Source organism: Somniosus microcephalus, chromosome 9 (assembly GCF_052327205.1).
Source record: "Somniosus microcephalus isolate GS21.2 chromosome 9, FLI_Smic_1.0, whole genome shotgun sequence".
Taxonomy (NCBI): Eukaryota; Metazoa; Chordata; class Chondrichthyes; order Squaliformes; family Somniosidae; genus Somniosus; species Somniosus microcephalus.
In genome coordinates this window covers 207,729,960-207,745,527 of record NC_140995.1, presented here as the reverse complement: position 1 = coordinate 207,745,527, position 15,568 = coordinate 207,729,960, and the positions used below count along the sequence as shown (strand labels likewise).

The following is a 15,568-nucleotide window of genomic DNA, read 5'->3' as shown; positions in this document are numbered from 1 at the left end:
AGCACAGTCACTGTTGTTATATTGGCAAACGCGACAGCCAATTTGCTGGAGACAAGGAAAACTCCCCTGCTCCTCTTCAGATAGACGTCTCCTTTGAAAGGCAGCACCGCCAACAGTGCAGCACTCCCTCAATAATGCAGTGGAGTTTCAGCCTGAATGATGTGCTCAAGGCCTGGAGTGGGGCTTGAACCCACGACCTTTTGACTCAAGGGTGCCATCACCGAGCCAAGCTGACACTTACAAAGCATAATGCTGAAAGGAGTTAATGTACGTCATTATTTGCAACCCCCCCCCCCCCAAGCTCCTTTTCCCAGCTGACGGCAAGTGTCACGGCGACTGAACGGGTACTCTATGTTAATGCTGCCCATCACCAAGGAGCGATGAACTGCTCCCTGCACCAAAGTGACTGCAGCTGTCACCACAGAGCTGCAGCAGGCAAACACCAACATTTCCACCCTCTCTTCACCCGGGTAATTGTTTTTATTCAGATTCTAACCACAACTTTGGAATTTATCCAAATGGGGATTACCAGGTTTCATCGGATTAAACCTTAAATCGGAAGGCAAACCTCTAGGAAAGACTTACTTCACTTCTACAGACACGGGACCAGTGTCAGCACCGTGGTCTGTGTGTAAATACAACTCATGCACCTTAAGTTCTCATTATAACAACAACTTGCATTTATATAGCGCCTTTAACGTAGTAAAATGTCCCAAGGTGCTTCAGAGGAGTACTATAAAACACAATTTGACACCAAGCCACATAAGAAATTAGGGCAGGTGACCAAAAGCTTGGTCAAAGAGGTAGGTTTTAAGGAGCAGCAACATATCACCTTTGTGTTCTTCTGCTACGGAGGGGATGGAGCAGAATTAATTTAATGCCAAAGGTGCTGCCAATATAAATTTACAGGAAAGCGTCCCGACCACTGCTCCTGCAGGACATGATTCCGATTCCCTCACCTAGGGACAGTTCCAAAAAGTCACATCACCCCCTACAGCTGAAACAGGTTCTCAAAATAAATATTAAAAGTAATGGATCACAATACGAACAGTCTTAGTGCAATTTGTGTTCCTCTACGGCCTGAAAAGAAACTTCTATTTCCTAAGAACATTAGCAGAAAGCCAGAACTGGCCACCTGCAATCTACTTTATCGTGGTAAAAAATCACAGGATTGGGGGTAATATTCTGGCATGGATAGAGGATTGGCTCTCTAACAGAAGGCAGAGAGTTGGGATAAATGGTTCATTCTCAGACTGGCAATCAGTAACTAGTGGTGTTCCGCAGGGGTCAGTGCTGGGTCCCCAACTCTTTACAATCTATATTAACGATTTGGAGGCGGGGACCAAGTGTAACATATCAAAGTTTGCAGATGATACTAAGATGGGAGGGAAAGTAGTGAGTGAGGAGGACATAAAAAACCTGCAAGGGGACATAGACAGGCTAAGTAAGTGGGCAGAGATTTGGCAGATGGAATACAATACTGGAAAGTGTGAGGTTATGCACTTTGGCAGGAAAAATCGTAGAGCAAGTTATTACCTTAATGGCAAGAAACTGGAAAGTACTGAAGTACAAAGGGATCTGGGGGTCCTGGTGCACGAAACTCAAAAGGTTAGTATGCAGGTGCAGCAAGTGATTAAGAAGGCCAATGGAATGTTGGCTTTCATTGCTAGGGGGATAGAATATAAAAATAGGGAGGTATTGCTTCAGTTGTACAAGGTATTGGTGAGACCGCACCTGGAATACTGCATACAGTTTTGGTGTCCATACTTAAGAAAAGACATACTTGCTCTCGAGTCAGTACAAAGAAGGTTCACTCGGTTAATCCCGGGGATGAGTGGATGGACATATGAGGAGAGGTTGAGTAGATTGGGACTCTACTCATTGGAGTTCAGAAGAATGAGAGGCGATCTTATTGAAACATATAAGATTGTGAAGGGGTTGGATCGGGTGGATGCGGGGAGGATGTTCCCGATGATGGGTGAAACTAGAACTAGGGGGCATAGTCTTAGAATAAGGGGCTGCTCTTTCAAAACTGAGATGAGGAGGAACTACTTCACTCAGAGGGTGGTAGGTCCATGGAATATGCTGCCCCAAAAAGCTGTAGAAGCTACATCATTACATAAATTTAAAACAGAAATAGACAGTTTCCTAGAAGTAAAGGGAATTAAGGGTTACGGGGAGCGGGCAGGAATTTGGACATGAGTCTAGGTTCGGATCGGTCATGGCCCTGTGGGTAGCGGAGCGGGCCCAGGGGCCGTGTAGCCTGATCCTGCTCCTATTTCGTGTGTCTAATTCTGTTAGATTCAGGAGATGGTTCTGTGATAGTAGATTGGCGGTTAGGATCAGATCAGCCATGATCTTATTGAATGGCGGAGCAGGCTCGAGGGGCCGATTGGCCTACTCCTGCTCCTATTTCTTATGTTCTTATGTTATGTGGCCTCTACCCCATCATCAGCTTCCCAGTGAAAATTTTCAGCTTACATAGTCCCCGATCCCAAAAGAATCCAGACCTAGCGCCCTCCAGGAACCCCACCCATCTCACCCCACAACCCCAGTGGGCTACATAGTCCATTGCATCCTCTCAGTCTATACTTGTTTTTGTAATCTCCAATCCCATTCCCAACCAGATATTCATCCAGCTCTTATTTGAAAGCGTTGACTAATCGACTTTACAAATCTGCCTTTTCTGGGAGTCTGTTCCACATCATTACTATCCTGTGGGAAGCAGGGGGAGGATTATTTGGATTTTAAATCTGTGTCCTTACACCTTCCTCCCTCTGCCCCATTTTGTTCATTCAGTGAAAGCTAGTTCAGTTCTACCAAGATCCTCCTCGTCATTCTTCTCTGAACCTTTCACAATGCGTCAATGTTCTTCTGAAGGCACAGTGGCCCCAACCAGTCCCAACTGTACATATTCAAGATTAGAATAACTTATTTTGAATTCTAGTCAAATAATCCACTCCTGTACTCAACTAGACTTGATAACAGTGTCACATTTGACTGGACATCTTCAGTGCCTAATCACAACAGATCCTTTCCAGTTTTCCTAGTAGACATCTCTTCATCATGTACATGCCCCTTGATCTAATGTGCATTAGTCTACATTAAAATCCGTCTGTCATTCCTTAACCCACTGCACAGCAAGAGGTAAACCATGCAGCTCCTGCAAACTATTTTACTAACAATACGGTGTCAATCTGGGAATCAACTCTCTCCATAGCATCATTTTTAACATGGCTCTTTATACCAAACTTAATAAAGTGATATTCTTTTTTAAAAAGGCACGTCCTCCCGTCATATGACAGATGCTGAATCACAATAAAAACAGACCTAGTTAGTGCAGAAATTATTTGGATAAGGATTTCGAGAGACTGCAGGTAAAATCAGCCAATTTGCCAATAAATGCACCATAGCCAAATTCAGTCTTTCATTAATTCAACCTAAATAAAAAGCAGGTTTGGAAATCACGAGGTGGTAGAATAGGTACACTGCCCTGTAACTCTACTCCCTCAAGTCAACAATAAAAAAATCTACAAACCAGCCAATTGATGTCCTGGCAGAGATTAATTCAGCAGTGACTGCAAGCCACACCGAGCTCCTTCTGGTGGGTATGTCTTTGCACTGAATTACGCAGTGTCATGCAGTGTTTGCCCACTAAGCCACTGTGGGAGCCAGAGAAAACAGTGCCAATTAGGATCTCTGAAGAAGCACGGCTTGAAAGTGCAACACACAGACGCTGCACTGGAGCACGACACAGGGCTGCGGCCTGCTGACTCCCCACCTCGCTCTACCACAGAGCGCTGGGACAGGAGTGTGGATCTGCCACCAATATGGAAATACCCCATCCCGCTGACACACACAGTGAGTGGCAGAGGTGGGGGGAAACGGTTATGTTTTTAAAAATAAAGTCAGTTGACTGGATCTGCAGGTCAGTGGAAATCCAACACAAATGCTGTGGGGTCAGTTGAATGCAATCAAGTAATCCCTTTGAGCCTCTGATCAGCAAGAATGGAATTCATCAAGGACAACACACACACACAACTTACAAAACCCTGAAAATAATCCAACACAAAAAATGTAACATTCACGTGCTTTGGGGAAGCCCACACATTAAAAACCAGTTTAAAAGCGCCAGCTGCCTGGTAATATTTGCATTGAAAGTCCTCAAATAAAATCAGGGGGGGGAGGAAGAGAAGAGATACTGAAAAACTTTCTGAAAACTGTTACAGAACTCGGTGTACAAAAAAATCAGCTGAACCAGCAGGATGCACCTGAACCTAAGGCGCCATTTCAAAGGTCATATACAAGGTCATAGTTCAACAGTCAAATGAGAAACAAAAGCACCAAAGTAACTTGGGGTCTTCTGCATTATTCTCCTTAATGTAAAGTCCTTTGAGATGTCTTGCTGTACACGAGGAGTGCTACAGAACTATACAAGTGGTTGTCTTTTACGTGTTTATTTTAGTTGTATGGGGTGGGTGCAATCGGTCTAAAAGGTGAATACTTTACTTTTAAGTCTCCTGCAGGTCAGAGCTAACACCATGAGAGATCACTCCCCTGTACCTGGTGTGGAGTCTCACTACTTCTTTTCATGTCAGCCTTTGGCAAAGTAAATTTCCATTCATCTGGTTTTCACGTATAACTAGCTGCTCACCTCGCTTGGTGTATTTTCATTTTTTTTTTTTTTAAAAAGCCCCCACTGAAAACAATCTAAACCACCGTATTTGTAGTATGTTTAGTTTGCAATGTTACCAGCGTCACAGTAAATGGCTCCAGAAGCAATACTTCAGTAGCACCTCCCTCCCCTACGGCCTCTACGGCTGGGAGGGACAATGTTGTGGGAACACAATCACCTCGAAGTCACGCACTGTCCTGACTGGGACATGTATCACGGTCCCTACATCGTCACTGGGACATGTATCACGGTCCCTACATCGTCACTGGGTCAGTATCTTGAAAGTCCTTACCCGACATCATTGTGGGAGCACCGTCACCACAGGGACTGCAGCGGTTCAAGGAGAAGGCGCCACCACCACCTTCGCAGGGCAATTAATGCGGCCTAGTCGTTGTGGCCCACATCCCGAGAATCAATAAAAAGGAAGTTGGTCCTGACCGACTGACAACACAGGTTTGCTGTTGTTGGTCTGTGCAGATCCTCTCCAGTTGTCGGGAAGGTAAATAGTTACTTGCATTTATATATAGGGGGAAAAATTTGGTTGATTAGCGCCTCCCGTTAATGGGGCGCAAAGCAACTAGCACCCAGGCGTGGCAATGTTTACGCTGCTCACAAAATTGACCAGACATTTTGCGGCGGCGTTAAACACTACCGCCACGATCTCCTGTGCCTGCAGAACGTGATGTCAGTCGAGCGTGCAACGCCCCGGTAGCGCCCCAGACCAGATATTGAGTGGCGCCCCCTGCCTTACCGCCTGCCGCTAGCAACGGCAGGTAGAAGGGAACGTTTTGCAGTCGGGAAAGGGAGCGCTATTTAAAGGCGGCCGCTTCCTGCCTTTTTTTTGTCGGCAAAAGTTTAGTTTTAACGCTGTCTGTCTTAAGGAGTTTTGGCCCTCATCACCACTTTTGAGGTTCCTAAGCGCCGAGCTCTTTCCGTGGGCCTATCCATTAGTGCTTCCAACACAACTGCTTTTGAGGTCTCTCCAGGCCAAGATTCAAGGCTGCAATGAGCAGGGTGTGGCTGGCCAGCAAGATGGACCCTCCCCTTTAAGAACTGAATGGCGCCTGTCTGTCTGGCTTCCATGGTAACTGGCATCGCCTGAGCTTCGGTAGCGCTCTGAGTTAGCACCTCGCTCCTCGACGTTAGCACCTTAAGACAGGTGTGTAGCGCCTGATTTAGCGCTCCAATCACCTCGAGGGGCGATAGAGGCCAAGTTTGCAGTCGGAGGCGATAATTAGCGGCGGGTGCTAAACTTTGCACCCGGCCAACAATAGCACCCCAAACGGGGCAATACCGAATTTCTTCCCCATATATCCTTGTCACACTGAAAAGTCTCAGTGCTTCACACAACGAATTATTTCAGAAGTGCAGTGACTCGTTATATAGGGAAACAATACAGCGGACAGCGCAGTGTCACAAGTCACAGCCTAAAGAGAATCATGGACTTCATTCTTCGAGTTGCTGTGGCCTCAACCCCATAATATAATCGGGGCAGCTTCTTATGATGGGAGCTAAGTATTGCAGAAACGCTCCTCCCAAAAGCAGCTCAGTGATTTAAAAGCACTGTTAAAATAATTTGTGGGCCACTGTCTGCCTGAAGAAGTGCCTTTAACCAAACAGAAGAGGCAAGAGATTTTCATTAAGACATCGCGTGCGAGTGAGTCGATGATGCGTCTCAATGTGATTTACATTGTCATTTGCAAATGAGAAAAGGTTTGCTGAATGCCTTTTGAAGTAGTCAGTACAACATTAAACTGGTTTACTAGCTGATTTAGGTACAAGAAAATTACCTACCGTCAGTAAACTCCTCACTGTCGAGGAAGAGTGCAACGTCTTAGTGTTAATAATGAAAACCAGGTGAAAATGGTCACCCGTAAGCCAGAGGTCTCAAAGCCCCCTCTCTCAGAATAGACTCCACGCAAAGGGCTGCTGATCCTTATTCATTCACCTCACTCCAAAAAAGAGAGTGCTCAGAGGGTAGTTAATAAGACCCTATGGCACTATTTTGAAGACGACCAGGGGAGTTATCCCCAGTGTCCTGGCCAATATTTATCCCTCAATCAGCATCATTAAAAACAGATTATTCAGTCATCATTGCTTGCTGCTTGTGGGAACTTGCTGTGCGCAAAATTGGCTGCCACGTTCCCTACATTACAACAGTGACTACACTTCAAGAGTACTTCATTGGCTGTAAAGCACTGTGGGACGTCCTGAAGTCATGAAAGGCACGATATATATGGAAGTATTTCTTTACTTCCAAATCTCACACAAACAATGCCTTCTTGGGGGGGGGGGGGGGGGTGGTAGTGCATTCGCACACTCGCCTTCCATGTAGCTCACTTTCATTTTTAAATTAAAAGGATAAACTTTGAACCATTAAAAATCATTATACAGTTACACTGGGGCAAAGCTAGTCACCATACAGACAAAGTGCCGCAGAGAGCAAAGCAGCTGGAAAGGCGAGGCACAGGCTGTGTACAATTTTGTAGCAAATATAACTCCAAAATTTGGCGGTTTCCTCCCCATTTCAGACCATTGACCACATTTTCTAAAAGGATTGAACACTGCAACACTCTCATACACTGTACACTACCGGCAGGACGTCAATCAGTTCTATGGCCAGTGACAGCTGACAGCTCCCTAGATTCTGAAAGGTCCCAGTGGATTGGAAGGAAGCAAAAGTAACAGCACTATTCAAGCAAGGAGGGAGAGAGAGAACAGGGACCTACAGGCCAGTGTCTGCAATGGTTAAGTGAGTGGGCAAGAAGGTGTAAGAAGGTATACGAGTATAATGTGGGGAAATGTGTTGGAAGAATAGAAAAACAGAATATTTTTAAATGGTGAGAAACTAGTAAATGTTGCTGTTCAGAGGGACCTGGGTGTCCTTCTACAGGAAACACAGAAAGTTAACATGCAGGTACAGCAAGTAATTAGGAAGGCAAATGGTATGTTGGCCTTTATTCTAATGGGGTTGGAGTATAAGAGTAAGGAAGTCTTGCTGCAATAATACAGGGCATTGGTAAGAACATAAGAAATAGGAGCAGGAGTAGGCCAATCGGCCCCTCGAGCCTGCTCCGCCATTCAATAAGATCATGGCTGATCTGATCCTAACCGCCAATCTACTATCACAGAACCATCTCCTGAATCTAACAGAATTAGACACACGAAATAGGAGCAGGATCAGGCTACACGGCCCCTGGGCCCGCTCCGTTACCCACAGGGCCATGACCGATCCGAACCTAGACTCATGTCCAAATTCCTGCCCGCTCCCCGTAACCCTTAATTCCCTTTACTTCTAGGAAACTGTCTATTTCTGTTTTAAATTTATGTAATGATGTAGCTTCTACAGCTTTTTGGGGCAGCATATTCCATGGACCTACCACCCTCTGAGTGAAGTAGTTCCTCCTCATCTCAGTTTTGAAAGAGCAGCCCCTTATTCTAAGACTATGCCCCCTAGTTCTAGTTTCACCCATCATCGGGAACATCCTCCCCGCATCCACCCAATCCAACCCCTTCACAATCTTATATGTTTCAATAAGATCGCCTCTCATTCTTCTGAACTCCAATGAGTAGAGTCCCAATCTACTCAACCTCTCCTCATATGTCCATCCCCTCATCCCCGGGATTAACCGAGTGAACCTTCTTTGTACTGACTCGAGAGCAAGTATGTCTTTTCTTAAGTACGGACACCAAAACTGTATGCAGTATTCCAGGTGCGGTCTCACCAATACCTTGTACAACTGAAGCAATACCTCCCTATTTCTATATTCTATCCCCCTAGCAATGAAAGCCAACATTCCATTGTGCAGTTCTCCAGGCGTGAGACCAGGCCTGGAGAACTGTGCACAGTATTGGTCTCTGTACCTAAGGAAGGATATACTTGCCTTAGAGGGGGTGCAGATTAATTCCTGGGATGAGAGAATTATCCCATGAGGGGAGATTGTGTAGAATGGGCCTATACTCTCTGGAGTTTAGAAGAATGAGAGGTGATCTCATTGAAACATACACAATTCTGAGGGGGATTGACAGGGTAGATACTGAGAGGTTGTTTCCCCTGGTTGGAGAGTCTAGAACTAGGGGGCATAGTCTCAGGATAAGGGGTCGGCCATTTAGGACTGAGATGAGGAGAAATTTCTTCACTCAGAAGGTTGTGAATCTTTGGAATTTTTTATCCCAGAGGGCTGTGGATGCTGAGTCGTTGAGTATATTCAAGGCCGGGATCGATATTTGGACTCCAAGGCAATCAAGGGGTATGGGGATCAAGCGGGAAAGTGGAATCGAGGTCAAAGATCAGCCATGATCTCGTTGAATGGCGGAGTAGGCTCGAGGGGCCATAAGGCCTACTCCTGCTCATAATTCTTGTTATGATGCTGTTGTGCACTATGAGTGTGCAAGTCTGTCAGGGGTGGTACACAAACCATCACACTGGCAGTGGTGCAGAGCTTGCTACTTGTTCCCAAATTCCTCTAACTATTTGATATCTCCTAAAAATCTAGTTAGGTATCTGATACAAAACATAAACCACTTGGGAACAATACTTGGGTTTTAAATGCAGACCTGACTCAGTAAAAATGTTTCAAAATACATACACAAACATCCTGAATGTCTGCTAGAACAACCCACTCGCCCTGGCAACACTCAAAGCCCTACTTGTGCTTATATTTCTTATTTACTAGATTTTGTGTGTATCTGGAGGTCAGTATGATAGTGTGTCTGTGTGGTGATGTGACCACGTTTCAGTATGGTGATATATCCATACCAGTACCGTATCTGGGTGTACTCTGTTGGTGCACACAAAAACAAATAAACTGTAACTTAACAAAAATACATTAAATGAAACTTAACAAATTAAATTAAAATTTGGTTGCCGGGGGTGATGCTGCACTCCAGTCCCTTCGGGGCCCACTGGTCGCGGAAAGCCTCGAGTGTGCCGGCGGACATGGCGTGCTCCATCTCCAGGGCCACCCAGGCACGAACGTGGCCGCAGGAGAGAGGCAGGCAGTCGGGCCGAACGACGTATCTGGGTGTAAGGTGTGCAGAGTGCAAGTCACTAGTGCTACTGATGTAAGATACATCACTAGTGCTCCTGATGTGAGTAGTTACTAGTGTCCAGAATGTCAGCTCACTTGCAAACGTGGCCCTTGCCATCCATAAGCTTATTGTGGATGACTGCATCGATATCATGGCCCTGACGGAAACTTGGCTGAGGGGTGATGACACCTTACCATTAAATGAAGCCTCCCCACCTGGCTATACCTTCCACCACTTGCCCCGCCCAGACCGCCGTGGTGTCGGTGTGGCTCTCATCACCAAATCACACCTTGGTCTGTCCCCCTATTCCTCCGGCAGTTTCTCCTCCTTTGAGCATCTCACCTTATTCCATCCCTCTCCCCCCTCTCATTTAAAATTCTTGTTCTCTATCTCCCACCCAAGTACAGTACCATAAAAATGTTATTACCGAGATATCTTCACTATTCTCATCCCTCCGCCTTTGCACCGAACGACTTCTCATCCTTGGTGATTTCAACCTCCATCTCAATTCATCATGCTCTCTCTTCTGAGTTCACTAGCCTCCTATCCTCCCTTAACCTCTCCCTCCATGTAAACTCCCCAACCCATATTCATGGCCACTCCCTCGACCTTGCCATCTCTCGCGGCCTCGCTACTCCCATCGTCTCAATTGCAGATAAAGCCATCTCTGACCATTTCCTCGTATCGCTCTCCACCCACATCCCCCTTCCACCCCCCCCACCCTACTTCCATCTGTGTCCGCCCCTGGAAAAATCTCTCTCCCAACTCTCTTACAACTGCACTTATGAAATCCCAACTGTCCAGCCTTTGGCCCTCCATTCACCATGACATTTCTGCAGCTACCGATCTGCTCAACCACACCCTCACCACCACCTTTGATGCCCTAGTCCCGATTAAAACAATTACCCTCTCTCACCCTGGCCGTTCCCCGGTACGGCTCTCACCTTCGCTCCCTCAAGTCCAAGGGACGCAGACTCGAACGGATATGGTGGACAACTGGTTTAGCCATTCACCGCCAGATCTGGCTGGATCACATAAAGCATTATCGGGTCCTGCTCTCGTCTGCCAAAATTGCTCACTATTCCAGAATCATTCTTAAATGCAAAGATAAACCCCGACTTCTATTCTCCACTGCTAGCCGTCTTCTTAAACCCCTCTCCCCTGTCTCCTCCACCCTCACCTCCGATAACAAGTGCGAGGAGCTCATGCACTTCTTTGTTTCTAAGATTGAGACCATCCGTTCAGCTGCCTCTGCCACTTCCTTTCCTTCCCCTAGCCCACTGGGCCAAACTTCCTCTCAGGTTCCCTCCTGCCCTAGCCCTGAACTCACATCTTTCTCCAGTTTCTCTCCGATCTCCCCTCATGACCTCTCCGCGTTCATCTTGTCCATGAGACCCACTTCCTGCTCCCTCGACCCTATTCCCACCAAACTGCTGACAACCCAACTTCCTTTTCTGGCTCCCATGTTAGCTGACATTGTTAACGGTTCTCTCTCCTCAGCTACTGTCCCCTCTCCCTCAAATCTGCCGTCATCACCCCTCACCTCAAAAAACAACCCGATCCCTCTATCCTTGCAAACTACCGCCCCATCTCCAACCTCCCTTTCCTCTCCAAAGTCCTTGAACGTGTTGTCGCCTCCCAAATCCGTGCCCATCTTTCCCGCAACTCCATGTTTGAATCCCTCCAATCAGGTGTCCGTCCCGCCACAGTACCGAAACGGCTCTCATCAAAGTCACAAATGACATCCTTTGTGACTGTGACAAAGGTAAACTATCCTTCCTCAGTCTTCTTGACTTGTCTGCAGCCTTTGACACGGTTGACCACTCCATCCTTCTCCAACGCCTCTCCACTGTCGTCCAGCTGGGTGGGACTGCACTCGCCTGGTTCCATTCTTATCCATCTAATCGTAACCAGAGAATCACCTGCAACGGCTTCTCTTCCCGTTAGCTCTGGTGTCCCCCAAGGATCTAACCTCGGCCCCCCTCCTATTTCTTATCTACATGTTGCCCCTTGGCGACATCATCCGAAAACACAGCGTCAGTTTCCACATGTACGCTGACGACACCCAGCTCTACCTCACTACCACTTCTCTCGGGTCCTACACAGTGTCTAAATTGTCAGACTGCTTGTCCGACATAGTTCTGGATGAGCAAAAACTTTCTCCAATTAAATATTGGGAAGACTGAAGCCAATGTTTTCGGTCCCCGCCACAAACTCCGTTCCCTAGCCACTGACTCCATCCCTCTCCCTACCATCTGTCTGAGGCTGAACCACACTGTTCACAACCTTGGTGTCATATTTGACCCTGAATTGAGCTTCCGACCACATATCCACAGCATAACTAAGACCGCCTATTTCCACCTCCATAACATCGCCCGTCTCCGCCCCTGCCTCAGCTCATCCGCTGCAGAAACCCTCATCCATGCCTTTGTTACCTCTAGACTTGACTATTCCAACGCACTCCTGGCTGGCCTCCCACATTCCACTCTACGTAAACTTGAGGTCATCCAAAACTCAGCTGCCTGTGTCCTAACTCGCACCAAGTCCTGTTCACCCATCACCCCTGTGCTTGCTGACCTACATTGGCTCCCAGTTAAGCAACGCCTCGATTTCAAAATTCTCATCCTTGTTTTCAAATCCTTCCATGGCCTCGCCCCTCCCTATCTCTGTAATCTCCTTCAGCCCCCCCCCCCCCCCCCAGATATCTGCGCTCCTCTAATTCTGCCCTCTTGAGCATCCCTGATTATAATCGCTCCACCATTGGTGGCCGTGTCTTCGGTTGCCTAGGCCCTAAGCTCTGGAATTCCCTGCGTACACCTCTCTTTCCTCCTTTAAGATGCTCCTTAAAACCTACCTTTGACCAAGCTTTTGGTCACCTGCCCTAATTTCTCCTTATGTGGCTTGGTGTCAAAAACATTTTTTATCTTAAAATACTCCTGTGCAGCGCCTTGGGCGTTGTACTATGTTAAAGGCGCTGTTTAAATACAAGCTGTTGTTGTTAATGATGTGGATCTCGGTGTGCACAGGTGTGTATGCGTTTGAGTAGGTGCGTCAGTCACGAGTTTCTCGGTGTGTGTAGGTGTGTAAGTCACGAGTTTCTCGGGTGTGAGTAGGTGTGTAAGTCACAAGTTTTTCGGGTGCAAGTAGGTGTGTAAGTCACGAGTTCCTCGGGTGTGAGTAGGTGTGTAAGTCACGAGTTTCTCGGGTGTGAGTAGGTGTGTAAGTCACGAGTTTTTCGTGTGTGTAAGTCACGAGCTTCTCGGGTGCGAGTAGGTGTGTAAGTCACGAGTTTCTCAGGTGTGAGTAGGTGTGTAAGTCACGAGTTTCTCGGGTGTGAGTAGGTGTCAGTCCCGAGATTCAGGTGTGTAAGTCACGAGTTTCTCGGGTGTGTAAGTAGGTGTGCAAGTCATGCGTTTTTCAGGTGTGAGTAGGTATCAGTCACGAGATTCAGGTGTGTCAGTCACGAGTTTCTTGGTGTGAGTAGGTGTGTAAGTCACGAGTTTCTCAGGTGTGTGTATGTGTGTAAGTCACGAGCTTCTCGGGTGTGAGTAGGTGTCAGTCCCGAGATTCAGGTGTGTAAGTCACGAGTTTCTCGGGTGTGTAAGTAGGTGTGCAAGTCATGCGTTTTTCAGGTGTGAGTAGGTATCAGTCACGAGATTCAGGTGTGTCAGTCACGAGTTTCTTGGTGTGAGTAGGTGTGTAAGTCACGAGATTCTCAGGTGTGTGTATGTGTGTAAGTCACGAGCTTCTCGGGTGTGAGTAGGTGTGTAAGTCACGAGTTTCTCAGGTGGGTAAGTCACGAGTTTTTCGGGTGTGTAAGTCACGAGCTTCTCGGGTGCGAGTAGGTGTGTAAGTCACGAGTTTCTCGGGTGTGAGTAGATGTGTAAGTCACGAGTTTCTCGGGTGTGAGTAGGTGTGTAAGTCACGAGTTTCTCGGGTGAGAGTAGGTGTCAGTCCCGAGATTCAGGTGTGTAAGTCATGAGTTTCTCGGGTAAGTCACGAGTTTTTCGGGTGTGAGTAGGTGTCAGACACGAGATTCAGGTGTGTCAGTCACGAGTTTCTCGGGTGTGAGAGTAGGTGTGCAAGGCACGAGTTTTTCGGGTGTGAGTAGGTGTGTAAGTCACGAGTTTCTCAGGTGTGTAAGTCACGAGTTTTTCGGGTGTGTAAGTCACGAACTTCTCGGGTGCGTAAGTCACGAGTTTCTCGGGAGTGAGTAGGTGTCAGTCCCGAGATTCAGGTGTGTAAGTCACGAGATACTCGGGTGTGTGTAGGTGTGTAAGTCACGAGCTTCTCGGGTGCGAGTAGGTGTGTAAGTCACGAGATTCTCGGGTGTGAGTAGGTGTGTAAGTTACGAGTTTCTCGGGTGAGAGTAGGTGTCAGTCGCGAGATTCAGGTGTGTAAGTCACGAGTTTCTCGGGTGTGAGTAGGTGTGTCAGTCACAAGTTTCACGGGTGTGAGTAGGTGTGTAAGTCACGAGTTTCTTGGGTGTGTGAGTAGGTGTCAGTCACGAGTTTTTCGGGCGTGAGTAGGTGTGTCAGTCTCGAGATGCAGGTGTGTAAGTCACGAGTTTCTCGGGTGTGAGTAGGTGTGTAAGTCACGAGTTTCTTGGGTGTGTGAGTAGGTGTGTCAGTCACGAGTTTTTCGGGCGTGAGTAGGTGTGTCAGTCACGAGTTTTTCGGGCGTGAGTAGGTGTGTCAGTCTCGAGATTCAGGTGTGTAAGTCACGAGTTTCTCGGGTGTGAGTAGGTGTGTAAGTCACGCGGGTCCCCGGGGCTGCCACACTCACCAGGCCGAGGAAAGCGGCGCACAACAGGAGGGTGTCGGCCCAGCGGCCGCCCCTGATCACCTTCACCTCGGCCTGTGCTCGGGCCCGCTGGCCGCCCGGCCGGCCCCTCAGCCCGGCTCTACCGCCGTTGGTGCGGCCGGGAGGGCCCTTCTCGAACAGCGTCTCCTCCTCCTGCTCTTCCTCCTCCTCCGGCAGCTGCTGCAGCGGCCGCGACAACCGCGCGAAGCGCACCGGCTTCTTGCCCACGGCCGAGGGTCCGCCCGCCCGGCCCGGCATCACCCCCGCCCCGGCTCACAGCGCCGCTCCACCCGCCGCCGCCAACATCATCCGCCCGCGAGCCCGGCCCGCCCCGGCAGGAAGTGAGAGGCGGTGTCACAAGCACCGGAACATCACAAAGCAGCAGGGAGACAACCCGGGCCACTGGAACATACCGCACAGAAAAATAACACTGCAAAACACAGAAATAATACTGCAAAATACTGTAATAACACTGTAAAACACAGTAATAACACTTCAAAATACAGAAATAATACTGCAAAACACAATAATAACACTTCAAAATACAGAAATAACACTTCAAAATACAGAAATAATACTGCAAAACACTAATAATACTGCAAAATACAGAAATAATACTGCAAAACACAGTAATAACACTGCAAAATACAGAAATAATACTGCAACAAAACACAGTAATAACACTGCAAAATACAGAAATAACACTGCCAAATACAGAAAAAGTACTGCAATATACAGAAATAATACAACACAGTAATAATACTGCAAAATACAGAAATAATACTGCAAAATACAGAAATAATACTGCAAAACACAAATGATACTACAAAACAAATAATACTGCAAAACACATAATATGGCAAAATACAGCAATAATACTGCAAAACACAAATATACTGCAAAATACAGCAATAATACTGCAAAACACAAATAATACTGCAAAATACAGCATTAATACTGCAAAACACAAATAATACTGCAAAATACAGCATTAATACTGCAAAACAAATAATACTGCAAAATACAGCAATAATACTGCAAAACAAATAATACTGCAAA

The 15,568-nt window shown here is 47.1% G+C and overlaps 1 protein-coding gene across 1 annotated transcript in view; it reads right to left on the bottom strand.

Annotated features, from left to right (window-relative positions):
• The window catches only part of slc60a2b (solute carrier family 60 member 2b), a 35,185-nt gene extending 20,339 nt beyond the window's left edge, over nt 1-14,846 (bottom strand). Inside the window, exon 1 of the mRNA XM_085997823.1 lies at nt 14,492-14,846. Within this exon, the coding sequence (XP_085853949.1) occupies nt 14,492-14,767 (276 nt within the window). The 5' untranslated portion in view covers nt 14,768-14,846. The remainder of the gene's footprint in view (nt 1-14,491) is intronic.
• Between the last annotated feature and the right edge of the window lie 722 nt (nt 14,847-15,568).